At 42.2% G+C, this 24,679-nt stretch overlaps 1 protein-coding gene across 2 annotated transcripts in view; it reads left to right on the plus strand.

Moving 5' to 3' along the window:
* TAFA4 (TAFA chemokine like family member 4) overlaps nucleotides 1–24,679 on the plus strand; it is a 176,730-nt gene that overhangs the window by 22,690 nt on the left and 129,361 nt on the right. For both annotated transcript variants that reach the window (XM_059076266.2, XM_067043092.1), the window contains exon 2: nucleotides 21,017–21,148. In XM_059076266.2, coding sequence (XP_058932249.2) covers nucleotides 21,135–21,148 — 14 coding nt within the window. In that variant the 5' untranslated portion in view covers nucleotides 21,017–21,134. The remainder of the gene's footprint in view (nucleotides 1–21,016; nucleotides 21,149–24,679) is intronic.

The following is a 24,679-nucleotide window of genomic DNA, read 5'->3' on the forward strand; positions in this document are numbered from 1 at the left end:
CATTTCAGAATCATTGTTATCCTTCCAAGCTTCAGTTCATCCTCAGATTTGAGTGGAATGCTGGCAACCCTGGCATCCAAGTTACTGATAAGAAGATGAACAGGACGGTGCTCTGGATGGAGCCCAGCGGCATAGCGTTAGAGACTGCATTCCAAATTGACATAGATATAATTAAGCAGAAGAAAACTTTTAGTGAGTTATTCAGCCTACTTATTTTCATTTTGTCTAGCCTATATTTCTTTATATTTTTGCACGGGAATTTAATGAAAAACCTAGTCAGAATATCTTGCTGAATTCTGGATTTTATGACCATAACAGGCTCTTTTTCTTGTTATAAATTTTTTTAAAGATTGAAGTATAGTTGATTTACGATGCCGTGTTAGTTTCAGGAATACAGCAAAGTGATTCAGTTATACATATATGTATATATTCTTTATCGGATTCTTTTCCATTGCAGGTTATTACAAGATAATGAATACAGTTCCCTGTGCTATAGAGTAGGTCCTTATTATCTTTATTTTTTGACCACGCGGCACGCAGGATCTTAGCTCCCGGACCAGGGATCAAACCGGTGTCCCTGCAGTGGAAGGGCAGAGCCCTAACCTCTGGGCTGCCAGGAAATTCCAATGTTTGTCTGTTTTATGTATAGTAGTGTTAGTCCCAGACTCCTGATTTATCCCTCCTTTTCCTACTTTCCCCCGGGGTCACCAGAAGTTTCTTAACAGTCTTTTGATTGTCAATGTCAGTGAGTATGGAGACAGGGAATGAGCATTGCCTGCTGTGAATTCTTAGCGAACCCATGCATATTGCGTGTAATCATTGCTGCCCCCTGTCCCCACCCCCCATGTTAATAATGGCATTTGAAGAATTGTTGGGGTGAGATTAGCAGTTGCTTAGTGATTTATAATTGGCAGAACCTCTATTTTCCTTCCTTTTCATTTGCTGGTGTATCTCCTATTCTCCAATATTCTTCAGAGTTTGCCAGCGATGTTTTTGCTGCCTCGCACCTCATGCCCTCAGTAGCATGGAGTTTAATTCAGCAGGGTCAGAAGCCTCAGACTCATTCAGAGAGGGCAGGCCCTCTGACAATCGCAGCACCCATTTTGGACCTCAGTTCCCTCTCATCAGTGTCCCCTGTTCTCTTTATGGGAAGCATCTCACCCCTCTTGACAGAGCACGGATGCAGACCAGAGGCTGGATAATTCTGCCTGCTGTCACCTATGAGCGTCACACCACCCTCTCCGAGCAGGAGACCCGTGTCTTGTTGTTCTTGCCCTGAGCGTAACAAAAATAGCCCTTTTGTAGTCCTGCGTGTTTTCTGCTGGGCTCAGCTCATTCCAGCCTTTTGCCTTCCTGACACTCATAGCAGAAGCTGGAAGATTTTTCATTTAAGGATCAAGACATTCTCCAAAGCAGATGACTTTAAAGGAGCCAGCAAGATAGAAAGCTATTATACTGAGAATGACAGCTGGTGCATATCTGTACCTCCACCTTCGGTTCAGACAATGAGCATTAATTTCTTGGACTACTTTGGGTATTAGCGGAGGATCAATTTCTCTAAACCTTCTCTCCCTTGCCTTTTTGTTAAAAAAAAAAAAAAATCTCTCTCTCGGTTAAAATCACTTTACTGAGACCCTTTCACGATGGGTGCAATATACTGTGGGAAATGGTTTTCAGATGAGACACAGTCTCTATAGGCAGGCTTCCAGCACCTTCAAAATGCCATCACCACGGGAGGTCAGCTGTGCCGTTCGCACGGACTTAACAAAGCCCTAGAGCTTGTGGTTGGGAGAGGGACTCTGGAGTCATACCCCGGCTGGTTCCAATCCCGGATTCCCTACTTATCAACTTTATGACCTTGGTCTAGTGATTAACTTCGCCGAGTTTGAATTTCTTCTAAGGACGTCCCAACCTCAGAAAGCTGTTGTTAAGACTCACATGAGTTAATGTATGGAACAGGTTTTCAGCATTGTACGTGGCACCTAGTTAACGCTAAATAAAAGCCGTCTAATGGCAGCAGTTGGGATTTGCCTACCGAAGTTTCTCAAGGCTAAAAGGCCCCGAATGATTGAAATTAAAGGGCAGTCCTGTGGCAAGATCTTCAGTTCTGATGCCCAGAGAGGGACACGTGAAATCAATACCTGATTTTCTGTTAACGTCAGTCAATGTGTCATCCCTCAGGATGTGAGAAAGGAATGGAGATTCGGAGTTGGCTTGGCCGCTTTGAGGAAGGACACTCGATCCTTTGAGATGCCTCAAGCCCACATCCTGCTTCCTTATCTGGCCGGCTGTGTACACAGAACGTTATTTTGGTCCACGGGTACCGGTCCCCATTTGCTCCTTCTCTTCTCTTCCTCCGATGTGAAAGTACTTTATGATTTGCTTTTGTTCTCTTCTTTCCCAAATGCCCTGCGACTCCAGACAGTTGGGGGTTTTCCCTTTGGTTCAAGCATGGTCAACACCGTGAAACTCCAAGTTCAGTGATCCGTGGGTGAAAATGTGGTGAGAGGAAAATAAAAAGGAAAAAAGGAAAGAAACACTTCGGTTTGGTTGGAGGTCTACCTAAAGAGAGGACCCTGTGTATCGTCTAGAGCTCCTTACCGTCTGAAAACAGATTTCCACAGTGCTTGCTCTGTGACAGAGGAGAACTCACGATGGTGATGAATGCTCCTGTCACTCGCCCTGTGGGAAATCGCGCTGACTGGTGCGCTAACTGGCTTCTTTGCACAGACCCCAGGGTCTTTGCTTGTGCTGTGTTCTTCCTTTGCATGTCCTATAGGGCTGATTCCTTCTCTTTCAGGCTCCAAATCAAAATGGCATTTCCTAGCTACCCTTGCTAAGTTTTCCTCTCTGACCTCTCTCCCCTTATCTCTTTCTGTCCGTATCTGGAATACTCATTTTTCAGATAGCTGCTCGGAATACAAGGTATTTGAGGACACAGACCTCATCTGTCCTGTCCCTGCCATGTCCTAGCACTTAGAGGCAGTGCCCAGCGTGTAGTTGGGACTCACAGATACTTGGTGAGTGAATGAATTTTGAAATTCCTTGCAGACCTTGGTGAGGGAGACTAAGAGGTACAAACTTTCAGTTACAAAGTAAATGAGTCACAGGTCGGAAATGTACAGCATGGGGAATACAGTCAATAACTGTGTCATATCTTTGGTGACATATTGTAACTAGACTTATCATGGTGATCATTTTGAAATGTATAGAAGTATTGAGTTACTATGTGGTATACCAAGAGCTAACAGTATTAAAGGACAATTATAGGTCAGAAATAAACAAAGTCGTAGAAAAAGAGGTCAGATTTGTAGCTGCCAGAGGCAGGTATTAGGGAGGAGGGGGAATTGGAGAAAGACCGTCAAAAGGTACAAACTTCCAGTTATAAGATAAATGAGTACTAGGGATGTAATGTACATGTATGTACATATATATGATAAATATAATTAACACTGCTGTACATTTTATATGAAAGTTAAGAGTAAGTTTTAACAGTTTCCATCACAAGAAAATGTATCCATTGTTTCTTTCCTTAATGCTGTATCTCTATGAGATGATACATGTTCACTAAACTTATTGTGGCCATCATTTCATGATGCATGTAAGTCGTATCATTATGCTGTAAACTCTAAACGTATATGGTGTTGTCTGTCAATTATATCTCAAGAAAATGCAAAGAAAATGAAGTTAACGCAGGGGAGGCTACTCTAGGAAAAAAGAGCTTACATTCCACCTTTGCTGTGGGTAGCACGTAGCTCTGGTACCTCGTGTCCAAGCCCTCAGCTCCCCACGGCTGCAAAGGACCGTCCTGAACAGGTTCAGAGGTGGCTCTGTGGGGAGCCGAGGACACGAGGTACCAGACAGGATGAGCAGCTCATGTTCTGTCCCTAGTTTTCGCCAATCATCTTTCCACCTTTGTCACGGGGCCTTCTCTGCAGGGCAGAAGAATCGGGGAGTTAATGCCTCTGATGGAAACCTGATGTGTAAGTGTCTCCACCTCGTGTCTTTAGGTGGATGATTCTGGGAGCCATTCTCTATGCTTCCTGGGAGGGCCTAGGGGAATCCAGTTGCCATCAGTAACCTCATTCACATGCTCTTTTCTTACGTCCTTGTCTCAGGCTCTGCTCTGGGGAGAATCCACCCTAAGACCCCATTCACACGGATAATTTCACTTTGTCATTGCCTGTCCTTTGTGACAGCCTGCATAGACATTTACAGTATAAATTGGGAAACCTTTTATGAATGTCTTTATGAACGTTTACCTGCTTATGTGTTTTATCTCTTTCAGGATGACAAGGGTCTCTTGGACTTCTGAGACCTGTTATCCTAAAGATCTAAAAACTTCGTCTCCTTTTTCTTACAGCTGTTCACTGAGCAATCCACTGGTCCCCAGCTCTCCTAGTTTCTTGAAGACACAGTCATGGGATCCAGCTTGCTGTTGCTTTCCCATGCATATTTATATCCCTGTCTTTTAGATGGTGGGCCAACTTTCAGAGGTGCTTGCTTTGAAATGGACTTGCTGAAGGACCTCTGTGGAGATAATGAGGCCACTTCTACACTTGCAAGTTGGAATACATTACAGATTGTGGTTGCAAGAAGTACTTGAAATGATGGTGCTTTCTATACAGGGCAAATCGGTTTTTTAAAAAACCTTCTCCAAATCATTCTGCAACTGTTATCTGGTACTTTTGTGACTGGATTATGCCCTGCACAGAAGTCATTACATCATCCGTCAGTTTTCTTTCAAACTTCTGTGTCAGTACCGGCAGAATTGATGGGTGAAAGTTTCAGCCTATGTAGGGTGGGTGTCGGGGGAAAAGGGAGAAGGCAGCTGTGACATTGCACATCGAAGATAGGGTTTTGCCATCTCCTAGGATGTAGATCCTTTAACCTCTTCTTTGCCATGGGTTCCCTGGGAGGCTCGGTGAAGCCAGTGGATCCTGTCTCAAAACAATGTTGTAAAACCCATAAAACAAAGTTTGTAGGATTACAAAAGAAGCCAAGTCTACAGAAGTGTGGTCATCCAAACGTTAACCTTGTTCCTGATGCAGAACATGCATGCTTCTGTATGGATGCATTAAACAACACGACCTACAGGCAGATCCATGAACTCTATAATTATGAGGTTGTGATGGGCACATGTTTTGAGGTATCTGCAACAGACTGTCACGTGACTTGAAAATACCTGGGGTTTCTGTTTGTGGTCAAGTCCTAGGAACTGCTAACTGGCCCTCTGGTTTTTTGCAGACATTTATAGTGGAAGGGAATGATGTTTGAAATAGGAGTTAGTGAACATGAAGATGTCATTTTTTTCCCCTCATGCCCGTTCATGAACCCCCTGAATTCTATCCAAGGACCCCAAGTTCAGAAGCCCTCTTTTCAGGATTGGCAGATGCTTTCAGGCCTGTGCCGAAGCTCTCGTTGGCTAGGTGGGTGGTGGCCTTTTGCTCCAGCATCTGCCTCAATGAGAGATACTTGGCAAATGTTGGTTGAAGGAAAGCATTGCTGAGCACTGTGCATGCTGTCGTTACAGGTCAGGTGAACGTTAATAACGAGAGTGATGATGCTGAGTTGCTATCTCTCAGGATTCCTGTCTCTGCTTTTCTTTCTTTCTTTTTTTTTTCTTTTTGTTCCTTTCATCTATAATAGAAATGGCCATTGACTGGGAGAACCAATGGTGTCTGAAATTACTTATTAGATTGGAAATACTTTGGAAAGTGATTTTCCTAACTTGGTTTGTCAGGTTTTCTCAGGCAGGATCTGTTTGCTGATTACTACTGTGTAGAATGTCGTAGAGTGGACAAGCCTGCTTTTGGTTTTGACATCAAGTGTCTATACCCATATAGAAAATCTGTATCTATAACTATGCATGAGGGAAAAATATTAGAAGAGAAAGCCCAACAGACAAGATTATAACTGGAGTGTGCATACACAAAGTGAACTATATAGGTATCAGCTGGAAAAAAGTGGTGGTAGGGTAAAAGGGAGGGAGGGGTGAATGCCCATTTCTAGATATTGGAAAGGCAGTGTACCCAGTAGTTGAGAGGGCAGCCTCTGGAACCTGGGCTCAGATCCTAGCTCTGCCACTTGGTACTTGGTAGCTGTCCTTGGGTAAATCCCATCACTTTCCTGCATCCAAATTTCCTCCTCTGTGAATGGGGATAATGATAGCACATGCCTCCAAGCACATAGAGAAGATGAAGAGAGTTAATGCCTAGAAAACTCTTAGAGCAGAGCCAGGCATTAATACGGGCGCTGGAAGTGGTCGTAAGCTGCTGCTTTATTCATTATAACAACTCATATTAGTACAGGTGCAGTCCACGGAGCCCTTCCCTGTACCATACCTCATTTGAATCCCACAGTAACCCTAGTAGCTATTTTATTTTTTATTTTTATTTTTATTTTATTTTATTTTTTGAGTTACACGGGCCTCTCACTGCTGTGGCCTCTCCCGTTGCGGAGCACAGGCTCCGGACGCGCAGGCTCAGCGGCCATGGCTCACGGGCCCAGCCTCGCCACGGCATGTGGGATCTTCCCAGACCGGGGCTCGAACCCGCGTCCCCTGAATTGGCAGGCAGATTCTCAACCACCGCGCCACCAGGGAAGCCCCCTAGTAGCTATTTTAAAATCCATATTTGAGATGAAGAACTTGAGGTACAGAGAGGTTCAATGATTTGTCCACTGAAAGGCTATGAAGCAGTGCAGACAAGAGCCCAAGCTTTGGGATGGTGAGACATACCTCCAGGTTCCAGTGGGTCCCACTGCATTTGGCAGAGCGGCTGAAGTGAGCCTTTGCAGTTCGTTTCAGATTTTACAAATGAAGAGGCTTGTTCCTTCAGGGATCCAGCGCCACCTCGTCAAACTTTCTGCAGTGGCGGAGATGTTCTGTAGCTGTGCTGTTCACGGCAACGGTAGTGACCGCATGGGGCTGCTGAGCACTTGAACTGTGACTAGGGCCACTGATGAACTCAGTTGTAAATCTGACTTTATTTAAGTTCGTTTAAATTTCAATGACCGCATGTAACTAGCAGCTACCCGTTGGACGGTGCAGACAGAGTGGCTCTTGTGTTAGAAGGCTTGGGTGGAAAGCCTAGCTCTACTACCAATTAGCTTTGCCACCTGGGGAAGATAATTCCTGAGGGCTCAGTTTCCCTATCTGTGAAATGGGACAATTAAAAATTCACTCTAGTGAGACCAAACAGAAATGACAATTAAAAATTCACTCTAGCAAGGCCAAACAAAAATGTTATTATTTTTTGAAAAGTTATATCCACTCCGTGGAATCCAAGGGAAGGAATAAAAGCAGGCCAAGGAAAGGCTAAAAATAGAACGTTTTTCAGGGTCATGATCATGCTCTTCTGGGTCATTTCTTCTCTTAGCACACCTGTGCTGATCTCGTCTCTGTGAAGACAGGCTTTCTTTGTTCCCCTCGCATGTGGTGAGAGAAGGATGGCCACCCCACATCCCCCAAATGTGTATCTCCCTCCTTCAGCAGCTTATTCCAGAATGATTTGCTGTCTCTCAGGCTCCATTCTAAATTCTAGAAGAGGAAACTTCACTTGGTTCATGTGAGAATTTTATTGTTTCTGCTCCCCTGGCCCCAGTTACCAAAAATACTTTGGCATTGACTATAATTGATGGGCTTTCAGGGGACTCTGCCATTTTAATTAAAAGGTGAAGGTCCTATAGGTCACAAAGATAAATCTGCATTTTGTGCATTTTTTATGTTACACAGCAGATTATGATCATTGTTTTCACATGCATTTCTCCCTTCTGGGGATGAAGAGTGCATTTGTTACCTGGAAGAGAGGTAACAAATGGTCCCTGGAAAGAGAGGTCGTTCTTGCTGGCCTCCTGTGTTTTTCTACTTTAAAAGTCTCCTAGGGTTTCCCTGGTGGCACAGTGGTTAAGGATCCACCTGCCAATGCAGGGAACACGGGTTCGAGCCCTGGTCTGGGAAGATCCCACATGCCACGGAGCAACTAAGCCCGTGAGCCACAACTACTGAGCCCACGTGCCACAACTACTGAAGCCCGTGCGCCCAGAGCCAGTGCTCCGCCACAAGAGAATCCACCGCAGTGAGAAGCCCGTGCACCACAACGAAGAGTAGCCCCTGCTGCCCACAACTACTAGAAAGCCCATATGCAGCAGCGAAGACCCAATGCAGGCAAACATAAATAAATAAAATAAATAAAAATTTTTAAAAATACTAAAAAAAAATAAATGAAAGCCTCCTAAAGTGTGGTGCATCTCTTGTGTACTGGAATTATAGGAGCATGACCTAATATTTCATTATATGGGCGTACTTGCTGCCAGAATGTTTCCCTGATGCCTGAATGAAGTGTGATTAGTGAATTCTTGTGTGGAAATGTGAACGAGACGTAGAAATTTCTTAGCACTCAGGTTCTGACTGTAATGCATTATAAATGTGAGCTGTGTCTTATTTAGAGCCTGAATAAGAGGAGTGGCCTCAGAGGCCTTTATATGAGTCAGTGATGTCAAACCATGGGGGGAATTGAAGACAAGTGCTGAGAAAGCCAAGAGATTTTCCCAAATGAAGAAACAGATAATCCAGAGCTTACTGTTGTCTATAGATAACAACTTGTGGTGATACCCAGGGGCCTGAGCTTTGTTTTTAACTTTCATAATGTATTCTTTTTAATCCGCTATATCTGTAATACTGTCATTTCAACAAGTAATTAATATTAAAACTTTAATGAGGGAGTTCTTTTTTGGTTCTAAGTCTTCACGATCCTCTGTGTTTTTTTAATACTTAGGGTGCCTCTTAACTCAGATGCTAAATTTTCATTGGAAATGTTTGATAGGCGTTTCATTTATTTTGTAATGTTTACATCAGAAAAAGCGGATATGTGACTGAAATTATGTGATATATTCCTTCCTCAAAGACGGCCAGTTGTCTGGGGGACTCCATCTTTTTTAACAACTCCATTTTTGAACTGGGAGACGTTCTGAGTTGGATTTTCTGTACTGTGCAAATTCCAGTCTTGAAACAGCCTTGGCTGACTACTTTACACCTCCAGCCGCGCTCTCTGGTTTTCCCAGACTTTTTCCTATTTTACCCTCCCTTTTCCTCCCAGCGTGGGGAATATCCCAGCCTAGTTTGGAATCCTGGGTCCACTAACTACTTACTTGTCTTGTGCTCCTGGGTAAGTGGAATTACTTATATTCTCCCATGGTAGAGATTTAAAACAAAATAAAGTAAAACTGTTCTGTGGGTTGTCCTGAGGGTTCCATGAGAAGAGAAGTGATGGTGTCTGATCTAATGCTTGGCTCAGAGTATCCACCTGCTTAATTATTATCACGATGTTAGATTCCTTGATTCTCTTCTCTTGACTTAACTAAGGTACAGAACAGTCAGGTATGTCTTTCTAGTGTTTTCTATGTCCCGTGAACACTTTTTTGAATTCTTAGATTATATATAATGTGATTTTTTTTTTTTTTTTTTTTTGTGGTCCGCGGGCCTCTCACTGCTGTGGCCTCTCCCGTTGCGGAGCACAGGCTCCGGACGCGCATGCTCAGCGGCCATGGCTCAAGGACCCAGCCGCTCCGCGGCACGTGGGATCCTCCCGGACCGGGGCACGAACCCGTGTGCCCTGCATCGGCAGGCGGGCCACCAGGGAAGCCCTATAATGTGATCTTTTTTTTTTTTTTTTTTTTTTTTTTTTTACAAACTCTTTTTTTTTTTTTTTTTTTTTTTTGCTGTATGCGGGCCTCTCACTGCTGTGGCCTCTCCCGTTGCAGAGCACAGGCTCCGGACGCGCAGGCCCAGCGGCCATGGCTCACGGGCCCAGCCGCTCCGCGGCATGTGGGATCATTCCCGGACCAGGGCACGAACCCGTGACCCCTGCATCGGCAGGCGGATTCTCAACCACTGCGCCACCAGGGAAGCCCTATAATGTGATCTTAATAGCGGAGTGGTTGGTTATCAATCACCGCTGGCCGGGACTGATCTTTTTTAAACGTGTGTCCTTGGGTCCCTTTCCATCCCATCCTGTTTTCCCCTTGTCTTTCTCTGGGTGCCCTGACTGTATTCACTTCCCTGTACTGCAGGCATTAGAGGTTGTTCCTGACATTCTTCCTCTCCGTAAACCAAACGTTACCAAGTCCTTTTTCCCATTCATTCACATCCTGCAGTCTACCGAGGAATCAAAGTGATTCATCGCTTGTTAGTTGCTAGGCTGTGTAGTCTACGTAATGCTTTTCATTTTATTATTTGGAAATAGTGCTTTTCCCTGAGGTAACGATGTCAAGGTGGGAGTTTTGAGTTTTGGTCCGGCAAGTAGAATGGGTAGAAAAAAGGGAAGTAGATGAAGAGACAGGACAAGTTGGACCTTTGAAGGCATACGGTGTTTTGTTTACATATTCATGTATGTGTACCTGTCCCCATCAAAGCAGACTTGAGAAAACTTTTAAAGATATTTTATGAAATTGGAGATAAAGAGAAAATAAGGACAACTAAGCAGAAGGTTATTATATGATATGCTTGGCGAAAGGTCCTCTTCACTTAATTGCAGGTGGACTCTAAGTTTGGCTCTGAGCTTCCTAGCTGCCAAAGTGAAGAATAAAAAACAATTGGGTATAAGATTTCCAGTTCCATAAGATAAAAACTAGTATCCTTGGTACCAGTACCTGACACTTGAACCTTGCAAGTTAGTTCATTAGTTTGACTCCAGGTGGAGGGTCTAAGATACCCAGTGGTGTATGTTAAAAGAACTCTTGCTAAAGAGGCCTGACTTCCTTAGTGCTGTGCTCTTCAGACATCTGGCCAGATTCTTTCTCTTGTACTTGTAGGCTGAGACCTTAGTCTGACCCAAGCAAGCAGATGATAAAATGTTTTGCCAGTTTCTCTTTTCTTGAGGGCCTAGATAAGGCAGTAATTTTGTTGCACTTACATGTCAGACAGACTCCAGCCCTAGAGAGAATTAATGAGGGACAAATGGGAGATTGCAAAATGGGAGTTTGCTCGCTTGCTCATTGAAGCACTCATTCATTCACAAATATTTATTAAAACCTGTTGTATGCTAGGCTCTGTTTTAGGCATAGGAGCATCAATTTTTTTCTTTTTTCACTGCCCCATGCAGCTTGTGGGATCTTAGTTCCCCAACCAGGGATCAAACCCAGGCCCTGGCAGTGTAAACGCTGAGTCCTAACCACTGGACAGCCAGGGAACTCCCCACATCAATTTTTCTTTGTTTCTTTTGTCACCATCCTGCTTCAAGCCATCCCCATCCGTTGCTTGGACGACTGCAGTAGTCTCTCATTTTCTACTCTTGCTCCCCGGAGGGCCTTCTCCTCCCAGCAGCTGGAGGGTTCTTGTGCAAACCTAAACCATCTCCTATTTCTCTCCTGCTTACAACTCTCACGTCACATTTGGAACCAAATCCCAACTCCACACTGTGGTCTGCAAACTCCTGCGTGATCTGCTCTCAGAACCTCCCCGACATCACCCCCCTGCCTCTCTTTGCCTCACTCACTTTCCTCAAGCCCCTCTGACTGCCTCTCTGCTCCTGACCATATCCAGCTTGTTTGGGCATTAGGCTCCTACAGGGCCACGCTGTTTCTCTATCTGGGACCCTCTTCCCCCGGAAGTCACATTATATTATCCGTCATCGTGTCAAGAGTCACCTTCTCAAAGAGGTTCCTTCCCGAAACACCCCATCCGTGCAGCCTCTCTTCCTCCAAACCCACAGTTTCTGTCACATTATTTTTATTAAAAAAATTTTTTTTTATTGCGCACGGGCTTAGTTGCTCTGCAGAATGTGGGATCTTCCTGGACCAGGGATCAAACCTATGTCCCCTGCATTGGCAGGCAGGTTCTTTTTTTTTTTTAAGCATCTTTATTAGAGTATAATTGTTTTACAATGGTGTGTCAATTTCTGCTTTATAACAAAGTGAATCAGTTATACACATGTCTCCATATCTCTTCCCTCTTGCATCTACCTCCCTCCCACCCCTCTAGGTGGTCACAAAGCACCGAGCTGATCTCTCTGTCTGTCACACTATTCACTTTTTTTTCCTCTGTCACACTTATCTCAACCCACAGTTATCTTATTCACACGCATTTACTTGTTTGTCTGCCCGTGCTGCAATGCAAGCTCCAGGGTACCCGGGACCTTACTACCACCTTCTATGCCCAGCACCCACACAGGGCCTGGTGCAAAAGAGCTGATCAAAAAATACGTGTTGAAGAAATCATGCAGAGGTGACCCACTGAGCGTGGGGTAGAATATGGAAGACTGCTCACCTGTTCTGTATGACTTCCACATATGGTCAGCGTGCCTTACCTACCTCCCCTCCCTTCCCCCTTTCTCTATGTGGTTCCCTTTAGTGGCCCTTTCTTCTTATCCACCAGGTCAAATCAGAACAAAACAAAACAAATTCATACACATAGGCAGATCTTTTCCCCTCAACAGGAATCAACCAACCAAACAAAAAACCAAAAATTTTAAAATTCCTGAACACCTCTTTACTCTTTCCCCCCAAACACTCCTTTACTCCTCTGTGTTGTTGCCTCCTCCAGGAAGTTCTCCTGGATTGCAGCAGTCCTCACTAATCTTACTCTTCTCAACTTTGTTGAAGTCTTTATTCTCATCATTCCAAAATACAATGGCAAATATTAATGACCTACTCTCTTGGTTGCCCCATGTATGTCTTTTCTAATTAGTTTGTCATTTTTGGATAGACAGGAATTAGTCTTATTCTTGATTTCCTTCAGCATGCCTTGGTATAAAGCCAGAACTCGGTATGCTTTTGTATGTATAGGCTGTGTTTAGAGCATCTTTAAGTAGCTTGGGGAGCTTTCATAGATTGTATCATGGATCTGTGTTGTAGAAGTAACTGGGAGAACCAATAAATACTGAATCCCATTATGCTTGTGCTTATTTTGTGTAGTTTTCCATATAAATAATTACCATTTCATTTAGAAGCTTTTTACTATATTTTGACTTAACTTTTTTTGTGATGCCATTTAGTGTGAAATTGTTATTTAAACTATAAGTATCTTATGCTTATTTAAGGATAGTTTTCATTCCGTTTATAAATATGACTTTATTTAAAAAAATTAAAACGTACTTATAATAAAAACATGTAAATCAGATTATCATGTTAGCACCGTGAAAAGACTTCCTTTTTTGGCCACAGGAGGGCACTGTTGTCAAACAAAAGTTGACTTGACGTTTGGAAATTTAATAATGGTTTAGATTAAGCTTTTAAGAAGCATTTATCCCACTAATGGATTAAAATGGCCAACAGTCCCTGCGATGGGCATTGTCTTGCTGTGTAATCCTGTTGCAGTTGAATTTACTGTGCATATATGTCCATAAGCTGTAAATTATCAGTAGCTGCATCTTACTGTATTTTTCCTAAAATGCTCTGTGAGGCTTGTTACAGCTGGAAGGCACTTTGGTGATCATGTAGTTGAACTGTATTAGTTTACAGCTGAGGAATTAGGGAAGCATAGAAGTGAAATGACCATTCATTTGGGAAGTAAAACTAGAGACTTACATTTATTCATTTATTCAACGAAATGTATTTAACATCCATGATGTGCAGGGCATTATGTTAGGGATTAGGGTAGAAGAGAAGTAAGACATAATCCCTCCCCTCAAGAGCTTTACATTCTGTTTGTAAATGAACATATAACCTCCACCACAGCAAGGTAACTATTCATGTCATAGAAATTCTGTTACTGATACTTACGTATAATTTACCGTATTTTTATAATACTATGTAGAAAGAAGTTAGTTAGATCATAGCACATAAATTTTTTTAAAATAAAAGTTCGAGTGCTTGGCTACTTGTGGGTAGCCTCCAAAATATTATGTTCGTTATTTGTTATGCTAAATAAAATCCTTGGGCACTGTTTCGATTCTTTGAAAATTGAGAAAGGAGAGGAAAGTTTCCAATTAAAAACTGGTCTAATTAAAAGAAAGAAACCTTAGCCATAAGGATAATTGGGCCTTGAGAGATTTATGGCTAATTGCTATTACCGCTCACATTTGTTCAGCCCCAGACCTGGGCAGTTTCACTTGGACAACAAGCTGTGGAATCCTGCTGAGTGTCCCTGAATTTGGTGAATTCATTTTATTTTATGTCACTCTCAGGTTTGTTTTCTCTGTTTTGTTACTGATAATGGCTCTCACTGAACCATCATCACTTAGCGATGATTGCTTTCGTACATTTCACGGTCACTTGTAGGCTAGAGTTTTTATTCATTAACAAAATGCATTTTTTGCCCACACTTCCATTGGAAAGGAAGATGTCACTGCATGGAAATAAAGATACTGCGGGTTTGTAAGGAATTTTTCAGTTCTTAAAGTGACAGAATGTGAACCTTAGGAGATCACAGCGTGTCTATTTAATGTATTTGAATCATCTCTGACCAGAAGGGCCCTTTGGAAGACCTCTACCACCTAATTTAAATGAGATGGTATTGGCAACACTTGAAATTAAAGTGCCATTTATAAAATTTTATAAAATTCTTTAACATTTAACAGACACAGTTATTGTCTTTAATGGCTCACTTAGAACATACTTTGGCATATTGTAAAGTGAAGGAGTAAATTCTTCATTGATGTTTTTTAAGTTAGCATTAAAAAAGCAACTTATGACATGTATATACCACATTTAGGCAGCAAAACATGTCCACTTGAACGTATGACACTGAACATGCTCTAAATTACAAAGTAATCCCACGCATCATGTGATAGTTACAAGGGATAGCTCAGCTGAGGCATCAGTGCTTGAAATACATTCACAAAAGCATTGATAACCTAGCAAGTACATTTGCTTTTCATCAGCACCCTCTTAAATATCAGACGCTCATTAATACTTGTCTTGTTCCAGCATAAATTTGTCGAGAGGTGACACTTGCTTTGCATACTTTTGTGGAAAAACTGTTTGAAAATTTCCAGAAGACCATGCAATGTGGTTGTGTTATTTAAGCAACTAGAAATGGAAGCGTCTTTCCTCCTCTCTGTCTGAAGAAATGATGAATTATTTCATGGAGGCAACTTCTGTTTCAAAATTTCCACTGGTTATCAGACAAGACCTCACTTGGGGGACCATCCTTTTAACCCTTTTCCACTCGTAAAACTCTGTTGTTACTCCCCAAGCCCAGGTTGCTAATTTATGAAACACTCCTCGCTTCTATCATCTTCCATCTTGACCGATTTGAAATTACTGTGGCAAAATGATTTACAGCGATGGCTAAACTCTTAAGGGTATCACCTCTTACATCGTTAGCTAGAAGAATTATTCCTTACTTGTGCCCTGATACCCGAGGGGCTGAGAACCACAGTTATCAGATCATCCCAGTAGATCCCACTCCGGGAGGTCAGCTGAACTGATGGTGAGTCTGGAAATAGGTATTCAAACATTCCCCACTCCGCGGGTGATGCAAGACAGTGCTTGGAAACCTCCTAGGTGAGTGGGCAGGCAGGAAAGGGCAGTGTTGATTGGTAGCTGGAGGACTGTCTGTTTTGTTATTAAGCCAGAATCTGCCTTGCTATATTGTTGCAAAAATGCTTCTGAATTGGAGTTTATCAGGAAATGAGTCTGAGTGGATGCACTGAGAAAAATCCATTTTGTTTCCTTTCGATGCTGAATTCGTTCACAGAAATCGACAGAAATCATTTAGCCTTCTGTTGTGGCTCTGCTATATTTTCGCTGAAGCGTCTTCGAGGAGTTCTGATCTGAAGTGCAGTTGTTTTCCATCTGTTTGAAAAATGGCAGCTAAAGTGCTCAAGGTCTTTAGGACTCTTGTATGTTTGGTCTCAATTTGGAAAATGACATAAGCCTTTAATAAATCTGCAGCAAACAGAACCCTGCAGCAAATCAGAATCACTGTTGTTCACCAGCTTCTCAGAGATGAGGCCGAAATCATTTAGGGGTTAATATAAAACAGCTTAGGCTCCAAGCCAGGGTCTGGTAGCTAATTCAGTCCAATTGTCTACACATGTGGGTCCACAGACAGAATTTTTATTTTTAGGTTGATGATCAGTGTCTTGAATTCCTGAAGAAAGATAGATTTATTTTCAGTCTGTTTACTAAAGCATGAAAAAGGACAAATGCTTTTTGAAAATATTTTTACAAGAATTGAAAGTCTGTACCTTGGTGCCAGATGGCTTGAATTTGCATCGTGGCTTAGCCACTTGCTAGCTGAGTGACCTTGGGCAAGTCCCTTGTCGTCTCTGTGCCTTGCTCCCCTCATCTGTACAGCAGGATAGAAATAAATCCTACTTTTAAGTGAGTTATTATGATCAGTGCCTGGCCCATAGTAGGTACTACGTAAGTGCTTGCTATTTTTATTTATTTATTTATTTATTTATTTATTTATTTATTTATTTATTTATTTATTTATTTATTTAGGGTGAGGTAGAAAAGAATAACTGTATTGCTTTGCCAGGCAAAGGGGGCCACAGTGGGCTTAATGCCCTCAGAACTGTGTGTCCCGACCTGCAGGGGGTAGTGAGGACTTTTCTAGTAATGGTTCAAAGAGGGCGTGATCAGCTTGTGGACCTTCTTCTGATTGGCTGGTGGGGAGGTAAGTGGGCGTCAGTATCATCAACCTTCCGGTTCCAGCTGGTCTGGGGTCTCGGTGCTTGTGGGCTGCCTGCAGTTAACTTCTCCCACCTGGTGGGGATTCAGTGTTGTCATCCTAAAGCTGGTGGGGAGGTCAAGTCTAGCAGCTCAGATGTTGAAGGCAGTCCATCGCCGTGTGCTGTTTATCACTGCAGCCACTGCTCGTGTTGGAGGGTCTCCTGTAGAGGCGGGGGGCGGCTGTGTCTCACCGTGAGGACAAGGACACTGGCGGCAGAAGTTCTGGGAAGTACTCCTTGGCGTGAGCCCTCCCGAAGTCTGCCATTGGCCCCACCCCAGAAGGGCTTTTTAAATAAAAACGAACAGACTTCCTCCGGGGCCTTGGGTGAGTGTTCAGAGAATTGAATTAGCCAGAAGATTTCAACTGTCAACTCTCCTTATTGTTTAAGATTGGTAAGAAGTTCTAAATCATCGTCGTATATGTGATAAACTGAAGTCTTTTAGTGAATATTTATTGTCTTATTTTGTTATAATTTCTGACTTAATGAAAAGTCAAAAGAAGAGTACTAAGAACTCCCATATAACCCTGTACCCTGATTCACCAATTGCTTGCATTTTGTTCGTTTTGTGTTCATTCATTCATTCACCCTTCCCTTCCTTCCTTGCTTTCCTCTTCCCTTTTTCATGTCTATTTTTTTCCCTCAGAATCATTTGAAAATAAGTTGGAGACACTTGCCCCATTATTCTTAATTATTTCAGGGTGTTTTTTTGTTTTTGTTTTTTGTTGTTGTTGTTGTTTTTTGCGGTACGCGGGCCTCTCACTGCTGTGGCCTCTCCCGTTGCAAAGCACAGGCTCCGGACGCGCAGGCTCAGCGGCCACGGCTCACGGGCCCAGCCGCTCCGCGGCACGTGGGATCTTCCCGGACCCGGGCACGAACCCGCGTCCCCTGCATCGGCAGGCGAACTCTCAACCACCGTGCCACCAGGGAAGGGAAGCCCTCAGGGTGTATTTTTAATAACAAGGACATTCCCTCTCCGTTTTTCTTTGTTTTTATTTTATTTTATTGAAATATAGTTGATTTACAATGTTGTGTTAATTTCTGTACAGCTAAGTGGTTCGGTTATACATATATACACTTTTAAAAAAATATTCTTTTCCATTATGGTTTACCATAGGATATTGAATATAGTTCTCTGTGCTATACAGTAGGAACTTGTTTATCCATTCTGTATATAATAGTTTGCATCTGCTATCTCCAGCCTCCCAGTCCATCCTTTCCCTAACTTTCTCCTCCATAGCAATCGTAAGTCTGTTCTCTAAAGGACATTCTCTCTCTTAACTCTAATACAATGATCAAAATCAAGAAACTTAATATTGATATAACACTGTAATTTAATCTATAGGCTATATTTAGAAATTTTTAATTGTCCCAGTAATGTCCTTTATAGTTATATGTGTGTAAACATATGTGTGTATGTGTATATGTGTGTGTATATGTGTGTGTACACGCAGTTCATTCTGAGAATGACTATGTGTGTATATTTTTCCTGATCTAAGGTCCAGCATAGGGTCACAATTTCATTTAGTTGCCCTGTATCACTTCTTTAATTTTAACCATTCCTCAAAATTTTTTTGTCTTTCATAACCTGGAAACAGAGCAAAATACAGAGCAATTAACGTTCCAGAATGTCCCTCAAACCTGAGTTAGTATGGTTTTTCCTCACGATTAGGTCCAGGTTTAAGGTCATTGTGTCTTACGGTTTTAAAAGGAACGGTGGTATTTCAACATTGTAGATTTTTGGAATGAAAAGATGAGAAGAACGTCATGCTGCATAGATTGATATCCGTGGAGTGAGGTGGGTGTAGCGAAACTCACATAAGAGGTATTCTGAGGATGCTTATTTGCAACAAGTAAATAACTATATTCTCCCCCAAATAATCCTTTTAGGGAATTCACTCTACTAATAGTGAAGGCAGGTAGATCAAGAGTTAGAGCCTTGTTATTTCCTTGAAAAGAAATCAAGCGCAGGCAGAATTCTTTCTTGTGTACAACAGAAATAAACACTGAAGAATGGTCTCTTCTGTCTGGCGAACTCAAAATTTCTTGGTACCAGGAAGCATAAACAGGCATCCTGCTCTTTTGTTGTAAAAGAGTGACTGTCTCCACATAAGACCAACATACAAGGTGAAAGATGAAAAATGTCACCGAGCATCTAAATGCTGAGTTCTTTTCATTCTGACAATGACCAGACACATTGAAATTTATTTGTAGTCTAGATATGGGCAATGCCTTTCGTCATTATAAACACCCAGACTCTTTAAAAATGAATGACTTTATTTTTTAGTGTGAATATTTTATTTTTTATCGAAGTATAGTTGATTTACAATGTTGTGTTAATTTCTGCTGTACAGCAAAGGGATTCGGTTATACATATATATGTTTATGTGTATATATGTATATATACATTCTTTCTAATATTCTTTTCCATTATGGCTTATCACAGGATATTGAATATACTTCTCTGTGCTATACAGTAGGACCTTGTTAGTTATCCATTCAATATATAATAGGTAAATGAATGACTTTTAAAGCAAATGATAGAAAGGACTGTGCTATTGATGTGAAACAACGGAGAGGGAAGTAGAGTGACTGGAAGTAAATGCTTTTTGCGTAATGCACAAAATTACTGATGGTCTTGAACGTTACTAAAGTTTGGAAGTGATGAGAAAGCGTTAATCCTTTTAAGCAAGTGCCTAGGGTACACTCTGGGAAAATCTGACTGAATGAGTTACTGCTCAGCCTAAAAATTAAACTCCTGGCTTTTTGTCTGGCATAGGAACTATTGGATCACATTTCTTTTCATGGATGGATACATTTTTTAAAAAATGAATTGAAAAAAGAAACCCCAGTGGTTCCCTTTGTGTGAAGAAAAAAAGATAAATATTAACTAGGAAAGGTCATTTTGGTTTCCAGTGTGTGGGGAGTTCATTAGGATGGGTTCTGATAAATTATGCTGTGTACTTCTTTCCGGTAACAGAAGGTCACATTGTGCCCTTGGGTGGACATCAGGACAAACATGCTTAATAAAGTTGGAGGATCTGGGAGATGACTATTTTCCAGTGGTTTTTTTTTTTTTTTTTCCAAATACCTTATATTTATACAGTTACTCAAAGCCACTTCCCTCTCATAGCGCTAATGACTCAAGGCCTCCTCTGTCTCTCCTGTAGCCCTGAAAGGATGGATCTCAAGTCTATCACCTAAAGTGGTCTCTAGACAAACATCTGTAATTACATTCCGGGGCATCCAAAGAAGAGAAGAATCTCAGTTGTGCTTGGTGGTGGATTTGTAATGGGTTCCACAGGATTCAATAGTAATTAGACTGTGTTGCAAGGATAATTTTTATGTCATATTTGCAACTTAAATATTTATTGTTGCCTGTCATTATTTCTCTCTGATCTCCACCCCTGGGAGAGATGTATTTAATTTAGCAACATTAAAAATGGGTAGTTTCGTGGGGGATATTTTTTGTTTTCTTTTTCTTGAGATGTCTTTTGGTTTGGCGTCATCTGAGTCTTTCCTGAAAAATGTTTTCACTGAGTAGAAAAGTCCTTTTAGGTCTGTGCATTAAAGGACGGTGTTAAGTGTCAATTACGGTATTAACAAGTTTTTCTGTATTTTGGTATGGTGTTTTATGTTGGAAGGATTTTTGCCTTCTTCCTCCCATCAACATTTTTCAAAAAGCATCCTTGCAAATTGGTTTTTTTTAATTTTTAATTGAAGTACAGTTGATTTACAGTATCATGTGAGTTTTAGGTGTATAGCAAAGCGATTCATCTATACATATATACATGTCTCTATATGTATATATATATTCTTTTTTAGATTCTTTTCCCTTACAGGTTATTACAGAATATTGAGTATAGTTCCCTGTGCTGTACAGTGGGTCCTTGTTGGTTATTTTATGCAATGGTAGTGTGTCTTGCAATTTGGTTAGTATCATCAGGTTTATATCACACAAACATAGGAACTCAGATCTTCATGCTGGCTTTTCCACTGCTCTGTGAACTTGGGCAAGTTGTAGAACTCTTGGGATTGGATTACCTCCAATTTCATTTTCATCCCGTGGTTCGTGAAATGAGAGTGAAAGTTTGCATCATGAATGGTTTCGACCCTCTTTCAACTTGGGGATGCCTTTGCTCTGGAGGGAACTTCTACTTTAAAACTAGATTATGTTAACTGATATGTGGCTAGTTAGTAAGTGTAGAATTCGGTATCTTCCTCCCCTCCCCTCCATCTGTTAGGACACTTTACAAATGTGGATGTGTTTGGCTGTCTACGGCTTGCCTGAAAATGCAGGCAGCATTGTAAAAAACCCACAATTTTGCTCCTCGAAATCTGCATCATTTCAACATTAAAACGCTAATGGCTTCCTGTCTTTTTGTTTTTTAAAATAGGTCTTCCAAGCTAAGATAATTTTTTGGAACTGCAGAATTGGTCCTAGCTACCAATGGGAATTTGGAGTCCCTCTGAAATACATCCTGGGATAATTGTGTTTGACTGGAACCAAATCTTATGAAGTCTCCAAGGTAAAATGATTTTAACACGTACCTAGAGATGATATCTTTATGAAGCATAAAGAAGTTAGCCAAACTGAGTATCTCAGAGTTGATGATCCTTTATAAAAGCCTTCTTTTTATGTTGATTTTTTTGGAATTTGGGGAGTTTAAAACATTTTAGCTCTCATCTTTGAAATTATTTCAGTTTGTAAAGCAGTGTTTCAGCTATTCAGCAGGGTAAATGGTGATATTTTTAAGGCAAACCAGTTGTGTTTTACATTTGGGCAAAATTGTTCAATGTAGAAGAAATTGAGGTATCACAGTAGATGTAGTAGGTGAGAAATCCTTTTACTGGGGGAGGGGGTCCTAGATTATTGAATGAAATAAAGAATCATTGCTCAATAGCTGCCCACTTATCCGTAGGCATTTCTCTGGGGAATCATAGCTATTGGTAAGTAAATACTTAACTTATAAATACTTTAGGCACTGGGAACTTGTAACTATTCACCCCGCACCAGTAGAATTGTCCATGAAGGAGAAGTTAGATCAGGAATGATCACCCGAGATTTGGAGCAGTGGCCCTTGAGACTTTTGATTTGGGGTTTGCTGTTGGGATCTAACCAGGAAAACAGAAACCATTCTGATAATGTGGAACAGAGGGAAGTGAATTCAGGGAACTGGTTACACATGCGATGGGAGAGTCAGAGACGTTAAGCAGAGGATACAGAGGCAGCCCAGAGATCAGCAATAGCAGGAAGCTTCTGCCATCCTCATCCTGAGGCTGGTGGGACATAGGAAGGCAGTACTGCTGACCAGTGCTTAGGGGAAGGGACCTTCAGTTGGAGCTGGATCCATAGTGGACCTTTCTCTTGGAAATTGACACCGTGGAGGAGAAATGGCCACTCCGTAGAACCTACCAAGACAGAGAAGGTGGGGAGAAATACCCTGCCCTTTCCCTTCCACCCTTCAGGCTCCAGCCAGGGTCTCCTGTTGGTTAAACCCAGCCAGGAGCCAGGTGATTCAGGAGGCTGGGAAATGCAGTGCATACAATTCAAAGAGCCTCCTTCTTGCTGGGGGACTCGCCCAATGATCCAGTGGTTAAGACTCCACACTTACAATGCAGGGGGCGCAGGTTCGATCCCTGGTTAGGGAACTAAGATCCCACATGCCACGTGGTGTGGCCAAAAACTAACAAACAAACAAACAAAACAAAGAGCCTCCTTGCTGAAGATTTAAGATCTTCCCTTATGTCCAAGTATAAAGGCCTGGCCCCTCACTCCAACTTGGTACTGCGGAGAAGAGGCGTCTCAGCTTTGGAACTCTCCATAGGGTAATCTGAGGCTGTTTCCTCCTTCTGTCCTGCCTTCTTCTCACCCCTCCCCTTCCACAGGTGATTCTCCTTAGATTATCCTTTAAATAACCCCCTGCTCATCAATTTCCATCTCACAGTTGGTTTCCCAGGGTAACCAACCTTCGAGACTCAGATCATCTCAGACATACTCTCCAGATTCGGTAAACTGCATTCAGACAAGTTTAGGTGATGCAGTGACTGATAAACACATGGAAACTGAATTTCACTTATTCTTTAGGTGGGAGGGATTGTAGCTCACCTGAAAGACCTAGTCTGAATTTAGAGACTCTGAATTGGGTGGGGAACTGTGGTTAGAGGGAGGGGAGCCAACCCACCAAGCAGGAAAAAGTGGAGGATAGAGAAGAAGCCAGTAGGAGACCCGTTGTTTTAAACTGTTAAACTTGGCAGATTTCTTACACAGCAATAGAAAACTAGTACTCCATTCATCTGACTCTTTGAAATGTTGCCTTTTGGGCCACTAATTGCTACAAACTGGAAACTGGGGTACCTGATCCAGCTTGCAAATGTGTTTTGTTCAGTCTGCACTGTGGTTTTTTTTTTTTTAATTTATTTTAAAATCTATTTATTTGTTTATTTTTATTTTTGACTGTGTTGGGTCTTCCTTGCTGCATGTGGGCTTTCTCTAGTTGCGGCGAGCGGGGGCTACTCTTCATTGCGGTGCGCGGGCTTCTCATTGTGGTGGCTTGTCTTGTTGCGGAGCGCGGGCTCCAGTAGTTGTGGCACACCGGCTCAGTAGTTGTGGCTCACGGACTCTAGAGCATAGGCTCGGTAGTTGTGGCGCACGGGCTTAGTTGCTCCACAACATGTTGGATCTTCCTGGACCAGGGCTCGAACCCGTGTCCCCTGCATCGGCAGGCAGAGTCTTAACCACTGCTCCACCAGGGAAGCTCTGCACTGTGTTTTTAAGACAAAGAAAATGGAATTACTTGCCAACATATAAAGTGTGTAGACTGCGTATCAGAAAACGGCTTTCTTTAAAAGTCGTTCCTGGCATGACTTGGAACAGCTGCTCCTAGTCAGGTCTCTACACTCCCTACCGTTCACCAGTGCTCTTGACCCAGGCCGCCTACACATTTATTTGGAGATGTTTGAATTTTTGATCCTTGAGTAAGAGGGATAAGCCTTTGTAACAATTAGATCAATAACTGATACTGGGGTTAACAACTGAAATTTTAAAACATTATCGGTGAGATAGAGCACCTCATTCAAAAATTCAGCAAATATGGAACTCTGAACCTACATGCTTTCCCTGTTAGTAATAAATTAATAATCAATTTCCTGAAGTGAAAATATAATTAACCAATAGCACCTCAAGCTCACATGGGCTTACGTGTATATTCTTTGCCACCTTTCACAGTGATCCTAGGGTTTCTACTTACCATGTGTGTGGTGCCGAGGTGGGGGAGACAGAAGACATGCTTTGTCAAAGTAAGGCATGTGCAAGCCCTTCAAAGCAAAGAGACCCTATGTTTCCATGTCAGTTTAAAATTTTCAGGGTTTCCAAGGCAAGGGGTAAAAAGATGTCAAGGTTTGAGTCCCTTTTAACACCGTGCTCTTCAGAGATAATCTTAGAATCTTGTGTTACTGTGGTTGCTTCAAAGGCAGATTGAGTCTCAAATCAGGGAGCAATATGAAATCTTTCAACAAGATCTATTTGACTAAGTTGTGAGAGGTGCCAACCTACTTCCCAGAGTGTGATGTGGGCACCGGGTTTCCCTTCAGCATGGAATCATGGTTCTGGTGGAGGCACTGTACCGCTGACAGCCATGGGGTGGCTAGACCCGTCCTTCCAGGATTTCCTCAGAAGCTTTGTCTCTAGTGTTACCCAGACAGAGATCCATCCCCATGGGCCATGTTTTTATTGTCTGCCCATGAGTGTTTATACATCTTGTGTATATGAAAAGGGGGGTTCCTTTGATCCTCTGTGGTGGATCTTTTATCCTAAATACCATGAGACATGAGCCAGGCAGAACCTAGCATCACTGGAGTTTCAAAGGCCAAGAGCTCCGACTCTTGCTTGAAAAAGTTAATTAAAAAAATAGCAAACATAAAAGTTAATCAAGTGCTATCTAATTTCCCTATAATATCAAAAAGGGCAGAAAGTTAGGGAGGGCGGGTGGAATGCATACTGGCTATTTTCTTTTTACTTAATCTTTTTTGGGGGGAGAGGTTGTTTTAGAATAGACCAT

Source organism: Kogia breviceps, chromosome 10 (genome assembly GCF_026419965.1).
Source record: "Kogia breviceps isolate mKogBre1 chromosome 10, mKogBre1 haplotype 1, whole genome shotgun sequence".
Classification (NCBI taxonomy): Eukaryota; Metazoa; Chordata; class Mammalia; order Artiodactyla; family Physeteridae; genus Kogia; species Kogia breviceps.